Below are 20,029 nucleotides of genomic sequence, written 5' to 3' on the forward strand. Positions count from 1 at the left end.
CTTTTTTAATATCCTCCTGAAAACGCAATATCACCTTTGTATGGAACTGTCATTCCTAAACAGTACGGATAAACGGACAGCCGGATAAAAGGTACCCGGATAAACGGCATTCCACTGTAATCGTATTGCCGTTCCAGTTCTAGCGATGCATAGCTTCAATGCGAAACCACACAACAGTATAAAGAGAAGCAGAAAGCTCTCAAAGTGAGGAAAGTACCACTGGCTGGGTATCCCACCAACAGGTAGTGCTACCAGCACTTTTGCTATTTTTAGAATGCATCCGTTATTTGCCGTCTACTAAACGATTTCTTTTTAGATTCTGTTTAGGTTGAGAGCTTGAGCCGTTTAGTGGTCGTTTTATGAATTTGGACTTTGGCACTTGGAATGACTGTTCGGAAAAGTTGCCTTTAACAGGTGGTACAAGAAGGGATTTTATTTTGTATTTGACAATTAATGTGTGTGTGTGTGTGAGAGAGGGAGAGAGAGTGAGAATAGGAGATAGAGAGAGAGAGAGAGAGAGAGAGAGAGAGAGAAGAGAGAGAGAGGAGGGAGAGAGAGAGAGAGAGAGAGAGAGAGAGAGAGAGAGAGAGAGAGAGAGAGAGAGAGAGAGAGAGAGAGAGATGAAACGAACACAAAACCCGTTTTTTTAATTTATGTACAGAAATTCTTTTTTAGTTTTCCTTACAAAATTTTTCTGGAGTGATATTTTTCACAGAATATTTTCAACACTGAAAAGAACTTCAAACACTTCGTATCAATTCAATCGCATATTTTCACTGCTTTTTGTCTTGACGTTAATTGTATTTTAAACCTTCAAATTGTACAATTTTTGTTTCTGCTGCTAAAAATAACGTTTCCATCGTTTTTAGATGTCCCCTTAACTTTTATTGCTCAAGTAACCGTCATCGCACCAAGCAACATCCCTGCACGTACGCAGCCATTGCGATCGACCGAACCGTGTCGAGCAATTTCCCGAAAATGACCAAACGCCTTGCAAGTGGCACACAAACCCGGTGGGCCGCGCGCAAACGCACCGTGCTCGCCCGCCTCACTGGTCGCCAAGGGTTAAACAGCGAAACGCAATTAGACCAATGGCAACGGCAGATAACGGAACCGGCAACCGGCGCCTGACAGCTGTCACCCCGAACGCCGTCTAAAAGTACGCGTTCCGGCCAGAAACGCATCCAGGCCTTGCAAGCGCAGCCGCACACCCGATCCCCCTTTCCCCGCCACCTCACCGGGTACCAAACATTCCCGAAGCCGAGCGCTTGTGCAACACACGGAGGCGACCTGCAAAGTCCGAAACCGATTTGTTTGGTGGTGGTGGTGGTGTGTGGTTAGTGTGTTAGTTGTGTGCGAAGGAAGTGTCTGAGCGGTGTGTGTCGGCACAGCTACAATAAACCTCTTTTTACGGCGAAACACAGCCCCGTACGATTCATGCGAGCAGTCGAGCGACATAACGCGTCCGAGCAGTAAAACGTCGCTTGCTTGCATTTTTTTTTTTTGCGCGGCGCCGCTGGGCTCTAGGTTAGGAAGTGCGAAATCTATTGGTAGAAGCAAACGAGCAGACGCCGTGAAGAAAAAAACAACACCCGCCGTGCAGGAGAGCCGCTGGACCGTTTGCTGCAGGGTTGCTGTCTTTCTTTCTGCCCTAGCGCGCGCCCCCTCCTCTACCGAGCGGTGGAGCGGCTGCAGTGACAATGGCGTTCAATCAGAAGAATCCGCCATGGCAGCGGAACACTGGGCATCAGGCGATGGCCAGCATGCAGACGATTGTTAGCTTCCCGCAGGCGCAGCCCGTTTACAATCCCGGCCTCGGTACGGTTGACGCCCCTTCCCGGGGGGGCGCATGTGGGAGGGAGGGGCAGAGGTTTTATTGTGGCGGGGTTTTTATATCGCGTTTCCCCTCCTCTTCTTCCTCTTCCGTACAGCCGGACTGCAGCAGCAGCAGCAGCAGGTACAGCAGCAGGCGCAGCAGCAAGTACAGCAGCAGGTACAGCAGCAGCAGCAGCAGCAGCAAAGCATCTCGATGCTGCCCCAGATGGGGCTGCAGCAGCCGGCCCTCTACTCGCCCACGGTGCAGTATCCGGCCTCCCGGCCGATCAACGCGATCGGCTTCCAGGGCCAGCCGCAGCAGGCGCCACCGACGCCCCAGCAGCAGCAGCAACAGCAGCAGCAGCAGCAGGTACAGCAGGTCAGCCAGGGCTCGGGCAAGTTCAACCCGAACCAGCGCGCGTTCAGCGGCACCGGGCTGGTGACGAAGCTGCAGAACGACTACGGCATCATCGACGATCAGGTGTTCTTCCACACCAACACCTGCGTGAAGGGCATCCTGCCGAAGCTGGGCGACCGGGTGCTGGTCGACGCGGCCTACAACACCAACATGCCGTTCAAGTGGAACGCCTCGCGCGTACAGGTCCTGCAGACCGGTGGTGGCGGCGGTGGTGGTGGTGGTGGTGGCGGTGGGGCGGTGGGGGTCACAACTCCCCGTCCGTACCGCACAGCAACTCGTCGGGCGGGCGCACGCACACCAGTGCGTATGGTGGAGGTGGCGGTGGCGGTGGCGGTGGCGGTGGGGGCGGTTCGCAGAACAATTCGTCCGATTCGCGCTCGAACGTGCGCAATCGGTACAATGCGCCGTCGTCGCGCAAGTCACCCGACCGGAGCATGCACCGGTCGTCCAACTCGCGCACCAAGGATGAGGTAGGTCCACTCTAGGGATGGGAAAAATGAAGATTCCGGCTAGGTCCGAAGTTTTCTGTAATCGATTCCGGATAGTACGCTCGGAATCAGTTTCCGGAATCGGTTCCAGAATCAGAATTTGATCTGGAATTGTTTCCAGAATTGGATCCAGAAAAGGCTCAGGAATCGGTTCCGGAATGGGAATCAGCTCCGGCATTGGCTCCGGAATCGTAATCGGTTCTGGGATCGGAATCTGTACCGCAATCGAAATAGGCTCCGAAATCAAATTCGATTTCGGCATCTCCATAAGAATAGACCTTTGGATCCAACGATGCTACGTAATAGTAGTCGCTAAGAATCCAAATTTACATGTAAACGATCCATTCTCATGGAGATCTACGGACTGATTGCGTTTCATAAAATTTTTATTTCAATTCAAGAACTGATTCTCATTCCGGAGCTAATTCGAATTCTGGAGTCAATTCTGATTCTGATTTAGGAGTCATCTCTGAAATCGGCTCAGTAATTGACTCCGAACACGGAGTCGGAATCGGGTCCGATTCCGAGTTCCCACCGCTAGTCAACACACCCACTAATCCACTGTTTCTTGTTTTGTTTCCCCTCCCAAGTACGATGACGTTGAGCGCAGGCGGAAGCAGCAGCGGGACGATCGCGACTCGGACCGCAGCTCGTACCGGGAAAAGCAGCGGGCCCGCTCGCCGGAACGGCCGCGCGAGAGGGAGCGCAGCCCGGTGAAGAAACACTCGCCCAAACGGGCCCGGCTGCGCTCGGTGCCGCCGTACATGGTGCAGGTTCCGAAGCAGCTGCTGCCGATGTAAGTACTGTAGCGCAAGTGGCCCGCTCGCGTCAGCGGCTGGTTTAAAGCCATCATTTGTTTTTTCACAGCTAAGGTAGAGCTTGGGAATGGGTGATACAGTGAAATTTCTCTAAGATGTAGTGCTTAGTTAAGATGAATTAATTCTTTCAGATGCTCATTTTGATGGTCCTTACATTGCATACATTTTTCGTCTCTTACTAGATGAATATCTCCCTACCGCGAAGTTTCTCTAGGCCGCATATGTGGTTGCCTAAATTCGCTAAGATGAGCTTTTGAATGATAGTTCATGCCAGGGTTTTCCCGCAATTTCTTAGATACTTCATAGCAACACTACAATTAGGCTGTCCCTTGCATGAATGTCGCTCTAAGCGGCCGGTCCCTTGAAGATTAATCTTACAGAGATTTCAATGTTTATCGAAAATAGTTGAAATTGTTTGTTAATCGCTTAGAACAGCGATTGGCAAACTTCTGAGGTAAAGGACCAAATTTTGTCAGGCCCGAAGGACCAAAACATTTTTTGTCGGATGTAGTTGACTGCGATACACAGCAACCGAATAGACAATACAGCTATAGATTCGAAGGAAAGTGACAACAGGTATATTAAAATTACAGTCAGAATTCAATAGTTGTTCGGTGCTTGTTTGGTTGAACGCTCGATAGTTGGTTGACAGTTCTTTGAAGAAGTATGTCACACAAATCTTTACACAAAAAATCACACAAATCTTATAAAAAAACCAACAAAAGAAATGAGATATTTTTTGTATGGATAAACGTGCTAACTAAAAAGCACATATTCAATTGTAGGCTGGGAATGGAAGTGCAACCAGTGATGGTTTGGGGGGTCTATATTGACTAAATGATCGACATTGAATTGATCAAAAGCCTCTTGAAGTCTTTCGCTAAATTACTTTTTGGAGAAGACAGTTTTTGCTTTCAACAGGATTCTGCTCCAGCCCGTAAGGCTTCAATCGTTCAGGAATAGCGTAAGAAGTATTTGCCTTATTTCATCTGAGTGGCCTGCAAGGAGTCAATTAGGTGTCTCAGAATTCTAAGAACTCCTTAAAACCTCCTGTAATAACTAGTCCGTCTATCCGTATTCTCATTATCAAAGTTGTAAAAGAACGACAGTATGTATTAAATGTCATCCTAAAATATTTCCAGTGATTTTTATACGAATAGTTTTGTTCCCTTCTATCAAAACCTGTCTAAGCCAAGAGTCGGCAAACTTTGCGACTGAAAGAGCCAAATTGTACAAAAATGCTCGTAGAGTTCCATGCGAAGAGCCAAACAGATAAGACAAGAGTAAAATCAATGTGAAGCCGCCATCTCACAATCAAAGAGCCCAACATATGGCTCGCGTGCCGCACTTTGCCGATCGCTGGTCTAATCCATTCTCGGGCCAGATTTAATGTTGCGACAGACCGGAGTTTGTCGACCGCGGGCATAGATGGTTCAAATTATGATTTTCAACATTAAGGGGAACAGAAACAATATTACTTTTTGATATGATAGATGGCAGAAATATTCCTATTTTGCCTATAGGATCTGACCAGCATGTCGTCCTAGTACAGTGCATCAAATCACAATTGCAATCATCATCGAGCACGTAGAACAAATGTCACAGCAACTGCGTTCCGATGTGTAATCAAAGTTACGATTGGTTAACATTGAGTATTTATTTAATTATGACTATTGCTTAGGTAAATGAGAGATTTAATACTTTTCTTATTATAAAAATATTTCTAGTAGAAAAAAGACGCATAATTGTGCACATGTTGGTGATATATGAACAAGTGTTTCTTGCGTTTAGATACTCAGATTTAACCAAAGCATTATCTACCAATTGCTGTCACTTGGAGGAGTTTTATATTGCTACAAGTGTACTGTAGATTTGATGCCAATGAAATCGAAATTTTAATTCGTACTGCAGAATATTTACCACTAAAAATCAATTGGGATAAAATTGGATTATTATTGGAAAAAAAAGTCTAGCAGGAAATGCCTAACTGCTGCTGGTTGTTTCTAAACATAAAGTAATAAAAAATCGTTCAAATCTTAGCTATTTTGCAGCAACACATGTAGTGATTTGGAATTGTTTCCACGTATGTCTGCAAATATCATCCGGGCGACTCAGCGGTCACTCGATGGAACTTGTCAAACTGGGAAAATATTAAAGAAAATACTATAACAATCGACCCCTTCATCATGAAAATTATTGCTATAATATGCTAAAATTATTATTGTGGTCCTGAAACCAATTATTTCACTCTTCATACAAATCATATGGAAAAGAGCCTCCCGCATAACGAGCTTTTCGCACAACAAGTGACCCACTGGAACGGACTTAACTGTTTATGCGGGATTTCACTGTACATCCTTATCGAAAAATGCTATTTATTGACTTGCACTTGTTGAGAGTGTAAGCTAAACTTGCTCAAAGTGAATTTTAAGGGTTTGTTGCATCACGAAACTGAAACTACTATGTTTATACAGCCATATCTCATTCAAGTTTAGGCAACACTACAGACTATTTTACTTTAATATACGTCAAAAGACGATCAGTTAATATTTATGTTGCAAATGAAATAATCGGACTTGTTTCATTTTTTTTGTACCTCAATTTGAGTGTAGTGAAAACATTTGGTTGAATTGCTATTTAAAACTTTTTTTTAATGTAGAAGAGAAAATGTATTGAACCGAGCAGTCCAAATTGCCATAAAATTAACTAAATAGCCTAATTTTGTTTGTCAACGCCTCAAACTTTAAACCAAACTGCTTATGTGACGTATCTCTCTCATTCTCTCTCCCCTCCCCCTCCAACAGCAAAAGCGTCAGCATACTGGAGCTGCGCGCCCGCTACCCGAAGCTGTACATCCCGTCGGACTTCATACTGGCCGAGGTCGGGTGGCCGAAATCGTTCCCGCCCAACTCGCCGCTCCCGCTGCAGACCGGCTGCCACTTTCACGTGTTCAACAAGGAGGTGGAGCGGCCGCTGCCGCTCGAGAAGACCGTCCTCGATCCGGCCGACGCCGACTACCTGTACACGGTGAAGGTGATGCTGATGAGCACGCCGGACATGCTCGAGATCTACCGCAACTGCTTCTACCGCAACGAGAAGGAGCGGCGGGACGACGGCCGCAGCTATCTGCATCCGACGCGCATGATCAACTTCCTGGTCGGGACGCGCGGCAAGAACGAGCTGATGGCGGTCGGTGGCCCCTGGTCACCGTCGCTCGACGGGGCCCACCCGGACACCGACCCGAAGGTGCTGATGCGGACCGCCATCCGCACGTGCAAGGCGCTCACCGGGATCGACCTTTCCGCCTGCTCCCTCTGGTAGGTATCCTGCGGGGTGGGACGGGCTGGGGCGGGGTTCTACTGTTTTGGGAACAGGTTTTTTTATATTTATATTTCCCGAGCCCGTTTTTCTACTGCAATTGTTGCTTGATGATGATGTTGCGTTTGATGAAAAGAAAGCAAACAAAAAAAAACCTCAGTCGCCATACGAGAAAGGAGGAGGTCGTGGGGAGTGGGATCAAATAGCGTATCTGTTAAAACTCAGCCCACTGTTCAGCTCACCAGCCTTTTACTGGGTGTAAGTGTGCGTACGCGTGCGTGTGTTTGTGGGTGGACGGGACAGGGTGGCTCAGATCACACGCGTCGCACGATTTTCCTTCTTTTTTGTATTATTATTTTGCACTAATTTTTACCCTACGGTAGTAGGGAATGTGGACAGTAATTGTTGTTGTTGTTTGGTGATTGATTGAAACTGAAATTTCGCCGTTGTTGCTGTTACAGTAGCTTAAGCAAAGCAGCCTCGAGACCGCTCAAACCACCACCCCAACAGAAGAACAGAAGACGTTTCTGTTTTTGTTGAACCAATTTTCCCAAACCTCCCCTGTAGTTTGTTGAGTAAGCGAATTCTTTTCTGTACTTTTTTTCCCTCTCCGTAGCATAGCAAATATGAAAACGAACAAATATTTTACTGCTATACTCTAGCTCACACACACACACACACTCTCTTTTCCCACACCATCCACCCCCTCCATTGCTTATAGTACGGAACCCGTTCTGTTTCAGTTAGGTTTCTGGCGAAGGTCCCCGACAGGTCGGCAAGCAATAATACACCCCCGCTGTGCACTCGCGAAGTGATGAGTTCTTGTTTGAGTAGTTTTAAAGTTAAGCCGTCTGTGTGATAAGCCCATAACACGTGAAGCTTTTTTTGTTGTTGTTAGCCTACGCTCTGTGATGTGCCCCATTTTCCCTTAACCTTGATCTGATGATCCAGTACGCTTGTGGCGCGGATTATGGAGCGGTTGAAAGTATGCCGCCAAAAGAAAGAAATGCAAAACATTCAGCCCATGCTAACGAATGCTTGATTGGCAACGACAGATCGCCACTGAGAGGGTGCAAACAGAACGCAGCAAACACTTCACTTGAATTGAAGTGTCCGGTATCTATCGTTGGGAGAGAATGGAAAACGCTGTCGAGCCCTCCCCTCAGTGGGTCGAAGAATATTCAGACAGAGGCGGGCGGTTTTTATTCAAATTAATCAGTTGTTAACATATTTGCTATACTGAAACACACCATATAATCATCCACTCTCTCTCTCTCTCTCTCTACAATCTAAGGACAATCTGCTCTTCCTTTTCTCACTTTCCGTATTTATCATATTTTATAACACACCAGCTGCTCCTTATCCTCCTCCAAAAAAAAAAAACCCCAATATACCATTTATATAAATATATATGTATTTTAACCAATTTTCAATCTGAACCAATACCTCACTGCTGTATACCAACACAGGTACCGTTTCGTGGATATCTATTACCGTCGCACTGAATCCTACCATAAGGGTCGTTTGATTCCGCCACGCGTTGAAACGGTGGTCGTATTTCTGCCCCGTATGAGCGCCTGCATACCGACGGAAGCCCAGTGGGAAAAGACACAGCAGACTTACCAGCTTCAGTTGGAGCGCATTCTTACCAGTAGCAACTCTAGCGGCGACGACGCCAGTCTGCAGGAGGTTCTTCCGGCGGCGGAAGAAGCGGCACCGAATTCTAGCGGCACGGGTGACGACACGGCTAAGCCGGCGGCAGCAGGAGCAGCAGCAGCAGCAGTAGCAACACCAGCAGCAGCAGCAGCAGGTGTCAACTCATCTGCAGCACCATCAGATCAGCAGCAGCAGGGCCAACAGTCGGCCGACGGTGATACGGCGGTTGTTTCTGCGGCAGAGTCGGCGTCGTCCGATGGAGCCGCCGCAGCAGAGGCAGCGCCAGCAGCAGCAGCAGCAGCAGGTGGTGAAGGAGGCGACGATTCTGCGGCAGCAGTGTCGGCGAAGGAGAGCGGCGATGGCGGCAGCACCAACAGTAGCGGCACAATAATGGTAACGAATGCCAGTAGCTACACACGACGGTCGAGTGTGTGGGAGCGAGCTTAGGTGGATCAACAGTAGCGCCGCTGTGAGGTTGTCTCCCCCATCCACTTAGTGTATTGAGACCGCGGGGATGGGGAGGAAATATGGGATTGATGAAGAAAAGCTAATAGTTTAGCAATTAATTCTACTTTTCACTACAAAAATACGTATATACCACACCTACACATTACTACTACCACACTACACGCGTTTCACATAACTCACTCTAGATTTGTTTTAAGCGCCCCATCTCCATCCTCTCCCAACTCTCCTCCTTTCCTTCCTGGTGTCGCACCCTCGAGGTGGACGTCTATTCTTTACGGGTATAGCAAAGCAAAGGAAGAAAAAAAAACAACGAAATCAAAGCAGCAACAATCCATTAAATATTAGTAGCTCATAATCATAATCAAAAAGTCATTTGCTTTTGGGCAGCATGTTTGTGCAACATTCCTCTTCTATGGGTTAGCTACGGCCGGATTTCTATGGACGACACACGCGTGCCCCTTTTCCCTTGTATGCAGTTGTATGCTGAGTTTAACCTAATGTGGCCCCCCGTATTTTTTGTTGTTGTTTTGTTTATTTTAGAGAAGAAACCCCAATATTAAATGAAATCTAGGAACTAGCTTACATCTCTAACCATCCATCCCAAAAAAAACCCCATTCCCACTCCTCCCACTCTTACGATCTTTCCGTCTTTATTGAGGGAAGCCGTTGGCGTTGTATGAGTAAAACAAAACCCAACGACGCGGCGATGGAAGACCCCGGGAGTGGTGTCATCCTCTTCCCATCAATGCACTCTCTCTTCCCTGGGGTACGGAGGGAGAGTGTGCTAATTCGACAATACAAAATTGTTGCGTAGCAAACTTTAAACGAAACCACTTTCTGTTCTGTTTGTGCCGTCGACCCCAAGGTGTATCTTAAGAATTGCTATTAATTTGTGTCCCTGTGTGTGTGTTTCTCTATTTTTCTCTCTCCCCCTTTTTTGGTGTCTGTGTCCATTGACAGCAGCAGGCAGCGGCCGCCATGACCGAACCGGACACCGAGACGCTGCTGATGGAATACAAAAAAATGAAGGTGGCCGAATTGAAGACGGAACTCATCAACCGCAACCTGCCGACCGATGGTAAGGTTTTATTTTTCTTCCCCCAATGATGCCCAGTGCGCTTATGTGTGGGGTGCTTTGGCTTGTTATTTAAATGCAATCACAATTGGCAAACAGCAAGTTACACACTAACATAGGGAATGAAGATGGAGATTAGCGTGACCGTTTTTCAAAAAAGATAGTAGAACAGATTGTTTTGCCATTCGCCACATTTAAATTAACTTTAAAACTAGTCGTAAAACTTACACTCAGTTTTGAGTAAGGTGGATCCTTGTTGCAGTCAGTGCTGCAAAATGTCGCTGTCTATGTCATAAAAAATCTTACTGAAACAACATCCATGTCAGCAACAAGTACTCAATTGTGATGATCAGAGGTGATACTCAAACAGTTGGTGTGACTAATACATGCTTGTTGACATTTTAACAATCAACGTTCGGTTATTCATTTTGTCATGACTTTTTTTTACTGTGATCAGTTCTGCCAAATGTCACTGACATGGTCATGACAATTTCCAGAATCATGTCAGTGTCACGAGCCTTACTGTGATGATCATAGGTGAGACTCATTAAATTTTTGCGACCATCACACGCTTGGTGACATTAACTCTTGGTCAGTCACTTAGCCGTGACATTTTCTGTCGGTGATAATCTTGATAGTCATGCGAAATATGTGGAGCCTGGCAACAGATAGAGCGAGGGCATGCTGATTTCGTTGCATGGAACCACGTGCAAGCGAGTCATCACCTCCACACAAAATGTCACAATCAAGTGACTGATCAAAAGCTTTTTGAAAAAATGTCACCATTCCGGGCACATAAGCTGTGTTGAGTATCACCTCCGATCATCACGGTTCGGAGGCGTGGATTTTATTTCTGTCATGAGTTTTTGAACTGATCTGAAACGTTTGGTTGGTGTGATGATTGAGATGGCACTCAGCTCAACGTTTTCAGTAAAAATATCAGGCTTGGCTTTAGCACTCACATTTCATCCTCGTCATGTCATTAAGCGTTTTTAATGATTATCAGCTATGATTGTCAATGAAAAACGAGATGATCTTTCTTTTAGATTGTCACTATCACGTGATGCTCACTACATTTTGAAACATATCTAATCAGTAAAACCTTTTTGAAGCCGGTTAAAATTTCCTTTTAAAGATTAGAGCCCACGAGCTTAAGCTATCTAGGAGAGGTCGATAAAGTAATGCTTGCCTATCGTTTGTTGATCATTATTTAACTTTTTTTTTCATTTGCTTCACAAAAAAAAAAACGCATCGCACTAGGCATTAAGGCGGTCCTGCTTGCCCGCCTGTCCGAGGCGATCATCGGCGAGAAGCAAGCGCAGCTCGCGCAGCAGCAACAGCAAGTGGAGGTGAAGATGGAGGTAGCCGAAACCGAACCAGCTGTGGCCACCGGTACCGAGGTGGCGGTAAAAACGGAACCAGCAGAAGCAGCAGCAGCAGCAGAGGACAGCAAGCCACCATCGGCAGATGTGGAGATGGCCGACGTGTCCGACGCTCCCAAGAAGGAGTCGGATGGCAAGCCGCTGAACGAAACGCCGGACGAAACGAAACCAGCCCCCGGTGAAGGTGGTGACCAGGAACCAGCGGCGGCTAAGCCGGAGCCAACGGCGGCCGTGCCGCCGCGCAAAAAGGAACCCCAGCCGGTGAAGCTGACCGAGAAGGAGCGGCAAAACCTCGAGCGCTGGTACACGATGCCGAAGGAGCCGCACGTGCTGGTGCACCCGTCGCGCACCGCCAAGTCGGGCAAGTTCGAGTGCAGCGTGGTGTCGCTGTCGGTGCTGCTCGACTACCGGCCGGAGGACACGAAGGAGCACTCGTTCGAGGTGGCCCTCTTCGCCGAGCTGTTCAACGACATGTTGGCGCGCGATTTCGGCTTCAAAATCTACGGCGAGCTGGCCCGGCTGGCCCGAAAGGCGAACGAGACGGCGGCGGCGGCGGCGGCGGCGTCGGAGAAAAAGGACGGTACCGCTGCTGCTGGTGCTGCAGACGGCAAGTCGGGCCGCTCGGAGCAGGGCGGCGAGACGAGCAACGGCGAGGACAGCAAGGCGAGCACCGAGAAGGGCAAGGACGAGAAGGAGCAGAACGATCGGAAGCGGCGCCGGCGCAGCGTGGAGGACAACCATCGCTCGAAGCCGGAGCAGGAACCGGCCCGCTTCCATACGGTGCTGCCGGAGCTGCTGCTCGCGTTCGCGTACTTCGACATCACGCAGTGCGGGTACATCTTCGAGAAGGATCTGCTGGAGCTGATCTACAGCCTCGGGCTGAACCTGTCCCGGTCGCAGATACGCAAAACGGTCGGGGACGTGGCCGCCGCCCGCCACACGCTCTACTACCGCCAGCTGACCGACAAGGCGCTGGACGTGGCCGCCGCGGACGGTAAAGCGCCCAAGAAGGGCGACGGGAGCGAGGTGCCACCGTCGGTCGATCTGTCCGCCGAATCGCTTACGGGCGGCGAGACGGCGGCGGCCGAGCTGACCGAGCAGCAGGCGCTGGAGCTGGCCCGCGGCAACACCGACTACATGGGGCAGCTGCACGCGAGCGTGCTGCAGATCGCGAACGGTGGCGGCGAGCAGCAGCAGCAGGACGAGCCGGCCACCAAGAAGGTGAAGGTGGAAACGGCGGCGAACGAGCTGCCCACAACCGCAGACGGTAAGTGCCGATCCCGCTTTACATCACTTTACCCTTTGGCCTAACACGAGCTTGTGCTTCCTTCCAGGTTTGGTAGAGTACAAAGGCACAATCGTGGACGTCGGCAAGTGTCTGGAGCAGGCGAAGCTTACCGAGCAGGCCCGCGAGCGGGCCGAAAAGTCGCTCGAGCTGGTGCGCAATCTGAACGACGAGCTGACGGGCACCAACGCCCGCTCCACGCAGTACATCAGCGAGCTCGTCGCCGATCTGAAGAGTGCCAAGAAAAAGCTGATCGACAACGAGCAAACGATTCGTGACATGGCGGTAAGTTTTGAGTTCGATCATAATGTTGCGCACGCGCTTTTTCAATTAATTCAATTAAATTTCACGCTTTTAACATGGGCACAAGTGGATCATTCTACATGTAGGGTGGTTGTAGCGCATTTAAGATACGTTCTACGATCATTTAGATGTCCTTAGAGTGGGCTATTTTCATGTTAGTTCGAAATGTTCTCTAGTCTTTTCCAAAGGTGCAATAGTGCCATTCCATTACGTAGTAGCCGAAAAATACATTATTTACTAAGATGTATCAACATTATTCCAGAAATCCTTAGAGCATTTTCTGTGGAGAAATAGGAAAACGCATTTTTTAACAATAAAACATACTAGGATTAAATGTACCTATAGTAGTTCCAACAGTGGTGGTATTGCACCAAAATGCATTGTTATTTGGTCTTTTACGAAGAGTTTAAAAGTTAAATGAGGTACCATTCTTTTACATATAGCGATTGAAAAATCCATTACAGGGTTTCCCACGATTTATTGGTTGGTTCCCATCATTTTTTGGTGGGTTCCCATATTTTTTTGGTGCGTTCCCACGATTTTTTGGTCGTTTCCCAGAATTTGTTGGTCCAATTGTATTGATATCCAATCGGAAAATACCAATAAATTATGGGAACGAACCAAAAATCTATGGGATACGACCAAAAAATCGTGGGAACGCACCAAAAAATCATGGGAACTGACCAATAAATCGTGGGAAACCCTGTATTTTGCGAAACATTGTCAACATGTTTCTAATATTCTTAGGATTTTATAAGGACACTCATATCTTTATTAAAGCTGTAAATGAGTGCATAACTACGAAATTATTATTTTTTAAACACAACTACAGTGAAAACTCTCTGAGGTGAATCTTCGTGGGACTGTCAGCTTAGAGAGATATTCATATTGAGGAAACCCAATGAAGATGTTGCTATGAAGTATCCAAGAAACCACGTGAAAAGCATGACATCCTTGGCCGATATTTTTGTGAACTGTAACCCAAAAACTCATCATAGGGAATTTTAGCCGAAAAATCGCATATGCAGCTTGCAAGATATTCGCATTAGAGAGACATTCGTCTTGAACAGACATAAAATGTATGGAATATGAAGTCAAAATGTTCATCGTAAAGAAACATTTCATCTTGAAGAGACTACCGGCCGAACTACCGGGGAGTTCGTTCATTCCCGGGAACGTTCGCCGCGACGCTTATTTTCGCTCATTTCATAGCCTTCTAGATAAAAATTAGGAAATGCGCTAGGTTTTGTACTGCCAAACCTACTGGTACAACCCTGTCGACCCATGAGCGACGAATGTTTTTCGACAAACGAGTTCACCAGTACCGGCTGATTGTCTTTTGGCAATATTTTCTCATTTTTTAAATATTTTTACCATAATGCCTTTATAGGTATACAAAATAGTCATGTCATCAAAACAGGACTTTAGGGATTTTTTTTTCTAGAATATTTCTGGCCGATAGTATTGTTTTCACCAAGCAATACGGCCGAAGCCGTTCTTTCTGAATAAAAAGTATTGTTTTCACTAAAATAAGCAACAGAAATGAGCACAACAATTGTTGTCAGTGAAGGCCTGTCTGTACCTGTCTGTAGTGGGCTTGACTATCAGTGACTTTTATTTATTTATTTATTTCAATCAATTGGAACACCATGGAGGTTGTACAAAAATTAAAAGTAATACTTTGAAACTAACGCTGCCTAACTCTAATTAGTGAAGCGTAATTCCTAACAAAAATTACACTATTTAGGAAGTGGTTAATGTAGGACAAGAAGATGCTTGGACGCAGGAACGGTAAATAACACTCAAAGTCGAAATGGTCGGAATCGTTATTAAACTGTCTGAGGCAGTTGAGTGAGAGATCATTAAGACAGTACAAACTTCGACGAGTGGGGATGGCTAATAGGGGACGAGGACGGAGGGATCTAGAAAGGGGACATCGATAGTGCTAAGGATCAAACCAGTAGTCCAGTGAAGACTGAGCAATATGCCGTCTGTTTTCTAAAGAATCAATTCCCAAAACGTTGACAACGGACTCCATATGCGGGTCTTTTGCAAAAGGAGCATTATGCGCTGAATAGCGACTCTAGTGAAGAGATTCTGCATTCTTTCAAGCCGAGTAATGCCGCTAATACTGGTAGGACCAGGTCGAACCAGATCAACATAAAGAGTTTTAAAGCAGCGAGTATCATTGAAGTCAACTGCTGAGCCAATTATTAGGCCTAGAATTATATATGGGACATGAACCCATGGCGGGCAGGTTGTTTAGTCATACGAGTTGACGACTGTACCATTGGACCGGCTCAGCTACGTTCTAGTAATATACGCCGTTTTTTTTTTTTGGTTTTTGTAACTACCACCACTATAAGAGCACAGTACGACGACGATAGGAACCATTACCACCATTATAGGTACAACGAAGCATTCACAAAAAATATATATTTTATTACAAATTTGTTCTGTTTGGTGGTAACAACGTTTGTGATTGGGAAGTTTCTGCTTAATTCAATTGCGATGTGTTTCAGTATTCAGATATTTACTTTCTTGATACCTTAAATCTATTGAAACACAGCTCTACCACTACAACTATTGCACCACTATTGGTACATTTACCCTTGGCATTGGAATTGATTTACTCAAAATCATTACCTTTTGGTTTGGGCCATTGATTATTTTTTTATATTTTTGTACTATACAGCCACTGTAAGGAACAGAAAACAGGCATGTTACTATGGTGGTTATAGTTATCTCTATGGTGGTTATAGTACTATGGTGATTAACTCAAATAATTTTGGAAAAAAATCAAGATATTTTTGTCTATTTTGATATAAACCGTTTGTTTTATAAATTTATTGTTTCAAATGGTATTCAGGGTTTTCCAAGAGTTCTCATAGCTGTGGGACACTTTATTAACTATGTATTTATAAGAAATGAACCTAATGTAATGGGAATTGAACTCACTAGCACCTTTGTTGGACTAATCCAGTTGGAATTTCCAACGAGCCTGTCAAAAAGGGTGTCCAATTTCCAACTTATCTTCATAGAGTCGAATTACCAACATATGAAGCTCACTTCCAATAAGAAAGAGTCTAGGAAGTGTCCCACAACTATGAGTACCCTTGGAAAACCCTGTAAATGGCTGTGTTTACTAAAAAAAAAAGATAAAAGATAAAAAGTATTTCAATTTATATGTTTGCTTTATAAATCTGTTGTTTTCAACAGTAAAATGGCTGTGTTAATGCAGATATATCGTATTTCAATTTCTATATGTAACATTTATACTTATCGACACTTGAATTGCATTTCCTAGTACCAATTACACCACCACTACTGCAACATTTACCCTATTTGTTTCTAGCTTTAGAAGAGTGTTTATGTTTCCAATCGATTCATACATTTGGCGGCCGTTGCCGCCAGTTGGAAAAGTGTTGTATCATATTGTATCGGTTCAGTTGTTGTTGTTTTTTGTTGTTGTTGCTCTGAGAACAATTATTTTACTTCTCATCGAACATTGCATATCGTATAACGAGTGGATGGAGATACAGGAACGGATTAGACTCGTTATGCGAAGCTCTCCACTTTATTTCTATGTAACAAAAAAAAACTTCACCTGGCGCAGTTCGCAGCCGCCCGGCGGGTTGCACGCGAACGTCAGCATGCGTGGTGCGTGATTGCACTGTTTGTTTTATACAGCAAAGCGCCCCGGTGGTGTGGTGTGCCTGTGCTTGGGGTTGATCTCGCCGTTAAGTGCAGCACTTAATTCGATTAGCCCTGATGATTATTGACGCTGATAAGATTGCTCTCCCAGCAGCCTATTAGTGATGAGTCATAATGGATGTTATTGTCAACAATGTTTACGATGTGTTATTGGTTGCATTTGCCCCCGGAGCTGACTCGCGTGTGTTCACCCTTTTTTGCATTATCTTTAGCTGCTATTACGTGCTGTGTGTTTCAAACTTACAAGAAAAAGGAAAAAAATAACTACATGAGTGCTAACTTTTTTGTTTTACTTTATTTTTTCAATCCATTTTCCCAATGCAGCGCAAAAACTCGGAATATGTTTCCATCATCACGCACGTGTACGACCGCGTGCGCCCGATCGTGAACGTGCCGGATCGCAAGCGCTCCACCTCCACCGTCTCGTCGTCCCATCGCCGCGAAAGGTAAGTGCGCACAAATGGTAGTGGTCACTCCCCATCCCCGCCCTTAACCCAAACCTCTGCTTGTCCATCTGTCATCGCAGCTCGAAGGAAAAGTCAGCGTCCTCGCTGTCGAAGGAAAAGGAGAAGGACAGCGCCGACACGACCGCGGCGACGAAGGACGCGAAAAAGGCGGACAAACCGGGGGCCGAGGCGGCGAGCAAGGAGAAACCGGCCAGTGCCGCACCGGCCACCGCCGACAAGCCCGAGAAGGAAGCAGCCGCCGACCCGTCGTCCACCGCCGCCAAGGAAGCGGCGAACGAGACGGAGCAGCAGACGGAGGGCGGCAGCAAGGCCGCGACAGCTGCTGCTAACAGCCAGGACCAGGACCAGGAATAGTTTGTTCCCCTTCCTATTGATGACGGATTTTATTTGTTTGTTTGCTTCATATTAGTTTCCACTCACAACGTGTAACCCATTCAACAGAATCAATGCTCCCCCCTACCCCACAAGCGACAGGCCTTTACCATAATGGGGTCATACAGTGACGAAAAAATTATCCCCTCGGGGATGTGTTGGGTGGAGGGGGGAGAGCCTCCTCGTTACGGTTGAGGGAGATTATGTATGTAAAAAAAGGAAACAAAAGTTTACATTTAGTTTATATATGTTTTCCAACTCCGTTTCGCTGCGGACATTTATAACTATTAACAAACTATTATTAGAACTGATAGGACGCGTACAGAGAGAAATCGAGAGAGAGAGAGAGAGAGAGAGAGAGAGAGAGAGAGAGAGGGAGACAGGTTGGCGGCATACACAGACCAATCAGGCAGAATATGAGAACAAACTTGTGTGGAGATCCGCACATTGCCTGGCGTGTACAGTAGTGAGAGCAGGAGGAGAAGGAGCAGGATGGTGTCGCAATTTGGCGCCGAAGGTTTTCTTTTCGTTTTTCGTAACCAATGAACAACATATATATACATATATATGAACTCTACACCCTTTTCCCCAGATTGTACATGATTATTGATGCTTTTTCCGTTGTTGTTTTGTTTCATTTTAACCCGCAACGATATGGATTGGGCCTATGGGAGGAAGATTCGACACGTTTCAGTTAACAATCCTAGCGGGCGGAGCGGGCACACAAAGCAATCAATTGGGGCAGGAATGTTGGCTCCTCCGCGATGTGTGACACTATCGTTACTTCTATGAGTTTCTACTTATGTTTGTGTGCATGTGTGCGTGTCTGGAAGGAGATGATTATTTTCAAAATGAAAGCAAAAACAAACAAGACGACAAAAGATAATATAACAAAAAAAAGAAGAAAAAACAGAATGAAAACTTTTTTTCCATATAAACTCGATTTTAATTCTGAACCGAAAAACAACAACAACAATAATCTCAGAAGCGGATTCGATAATAGAGGAGGGTCAGTGAGGGCGTTTACATGTACAATTCGCGAGATCGATGGCGAACATCGTCATGGGGGAAAATCTCCGGCAAATATGGTGTGGTGTAGTGATGGGCAAAACGGCTCCGAAGCCGGAGCCGGCTCCGACCGGCTCCAGACAATTTCGGAGCCGGCTCTGCACCAACGGCTCCGGAGCCGACTCCGCTCCGACGGCTTTAACACAATGGACCAAAAGAACTTTTTCAATGAAGTTTCAATCGAGGAAATCCATAAACAGCGGAGTAGGTCATTTTTAAAAGAATTTATCAAAAAAAAAAAACATCGATTAGTTTTGAATATTGTTAAGAAAGACGAAACTAACGAATGCTACACAACGTCATGCATGTCAATACTGCAATCATATCGTGTGTTAGCTTCCACACGTGCGATAATATATATTCGTTTTTTTTTTTATTACGCTATTATACAATGATGTCTCTATTGAACCGTTAGTGCGAAGCCGTAGATCCGAAGCTGTTGATTCGTCGCCGGCTCCGGAACGGTGGGCCCGAAGCCGGCTCCGCAGCCGTTGACGGAGCCGTGAGAGCAGAGCTGTTAGTCCGGAGCCGGCTACGGAGCCGTGGGTACGGAGCCGTCGGAGCAGAGCCGGCTCCGGAGCCGTTGGTGTGGAGCCTGCTCCGGAGCCGTTGGTGCGCTCCGAAACGCCCATCACTAGTGTGGTGTGTTTAGGTACTGGGAAGAGGGAAGCCTAATAAGTGGCAAAAGTGGCCCGGCGTGTGCTATCCAGCTGTTTGTAATTACAACTATACACACACAAACACAAACACACAAACTACAAAACAAAAAACCGTCAAGCCGGCATCGCCCGAATGTTCTTCTAATGTTACACATTTAAATAAATGAATAATGGATCCAGCGATGCGAACGAGCAGCAACCTAGAAAATCCGTGCTAATAATTTCCCCGTCGTTCGTTTCTTCTCCCTCCCCCGCAAACTAGTTTTGCCGGTCCGGTTTGGCACCGCCGATATAGTGGTGAGTAAATATGAAATATCACAACTAGTTTTGTTGTTCAATTTGTAGACAATACTCGTTGGGAGATGGTTCAGGATTTATCTGCAATTGTGTACACCATGAGGGTGAAGCTATTCCAACTATTTGAATCTTACCAATCAAGGCTGTGAGCTGTTTGCTTCAATTTACGGGGAAACGATTGGAAGACGTTACGTTTTTTTCCCCTCTGCAATTCCGGAATACCCCGATGCATCATGCACGCGTGACTATACTCGGCGCGTTTCTTGAGGGAGATAGAGTCATCCGATGTCCCCCAAACCCCATTTGTAAAGATTCGTTATAGTGGTGGGAGCTCGGAATCGGACCTACCCGATTCTAATTCTGTACTCGGATTCAATTCTGGAGTCGATTCCTGACTTGCATCCGAAAACGGTTCCAGAATCAGAG

General features: G+C 46.3%; 1 protein-coding gene across 1 annotated transcript; it reads left to right on the forward strand.

The window, feature by feature from the left end:
• The first annotated feature begins 1,153 nt into the window (after positions 1 to 1,153).
• Positions 1,154 to 19,489, forward strand: LOC121590314 (cell division cycle and apoptosis regulator protein 1-like). The gene is made up of 11 exons (XM_041909916.1): positions 1,154 to 1,818; positions 1,932 to 2,462; positions 2,510 to 2,703; positions 3,312 to 3,517; positions 6,344 to 6,856; positions 8,327 to 8,906; positions 9,942 to 10,059; positions 11,317 to 12,705; positions 12,773 to 13,008; positions 17,065 to 17,186; positions 17,267 to 19,489. Exons 1-11 carry the CDS (start codon positions 1,701 to 1,703, stop codon positions 17,559 to 17,561), a joined length of 4,302 nt encoding a protein of 1,433 aa, XP_041765850.1. The 5' UTR covers positions 1,154 to 1,700; the 3' UTR covers positions 17,562 to 19,489.
• Positions 19,490 to 20,029: the final 540 nt, after the last annotated feature.

Source organism: Anopheles merus, chromosome X (assembly GCF_017562075.2).
Source record: "Anopheles merus strain MAF chromosome X, AmerM5.1, whole genome shotgun sequence".
Lineage (NCBI taxonomy): Eukaryota > Metazoa > Arthropoda > Insecta > Diptera > Culicidae > Anopheles > Anopheles merus.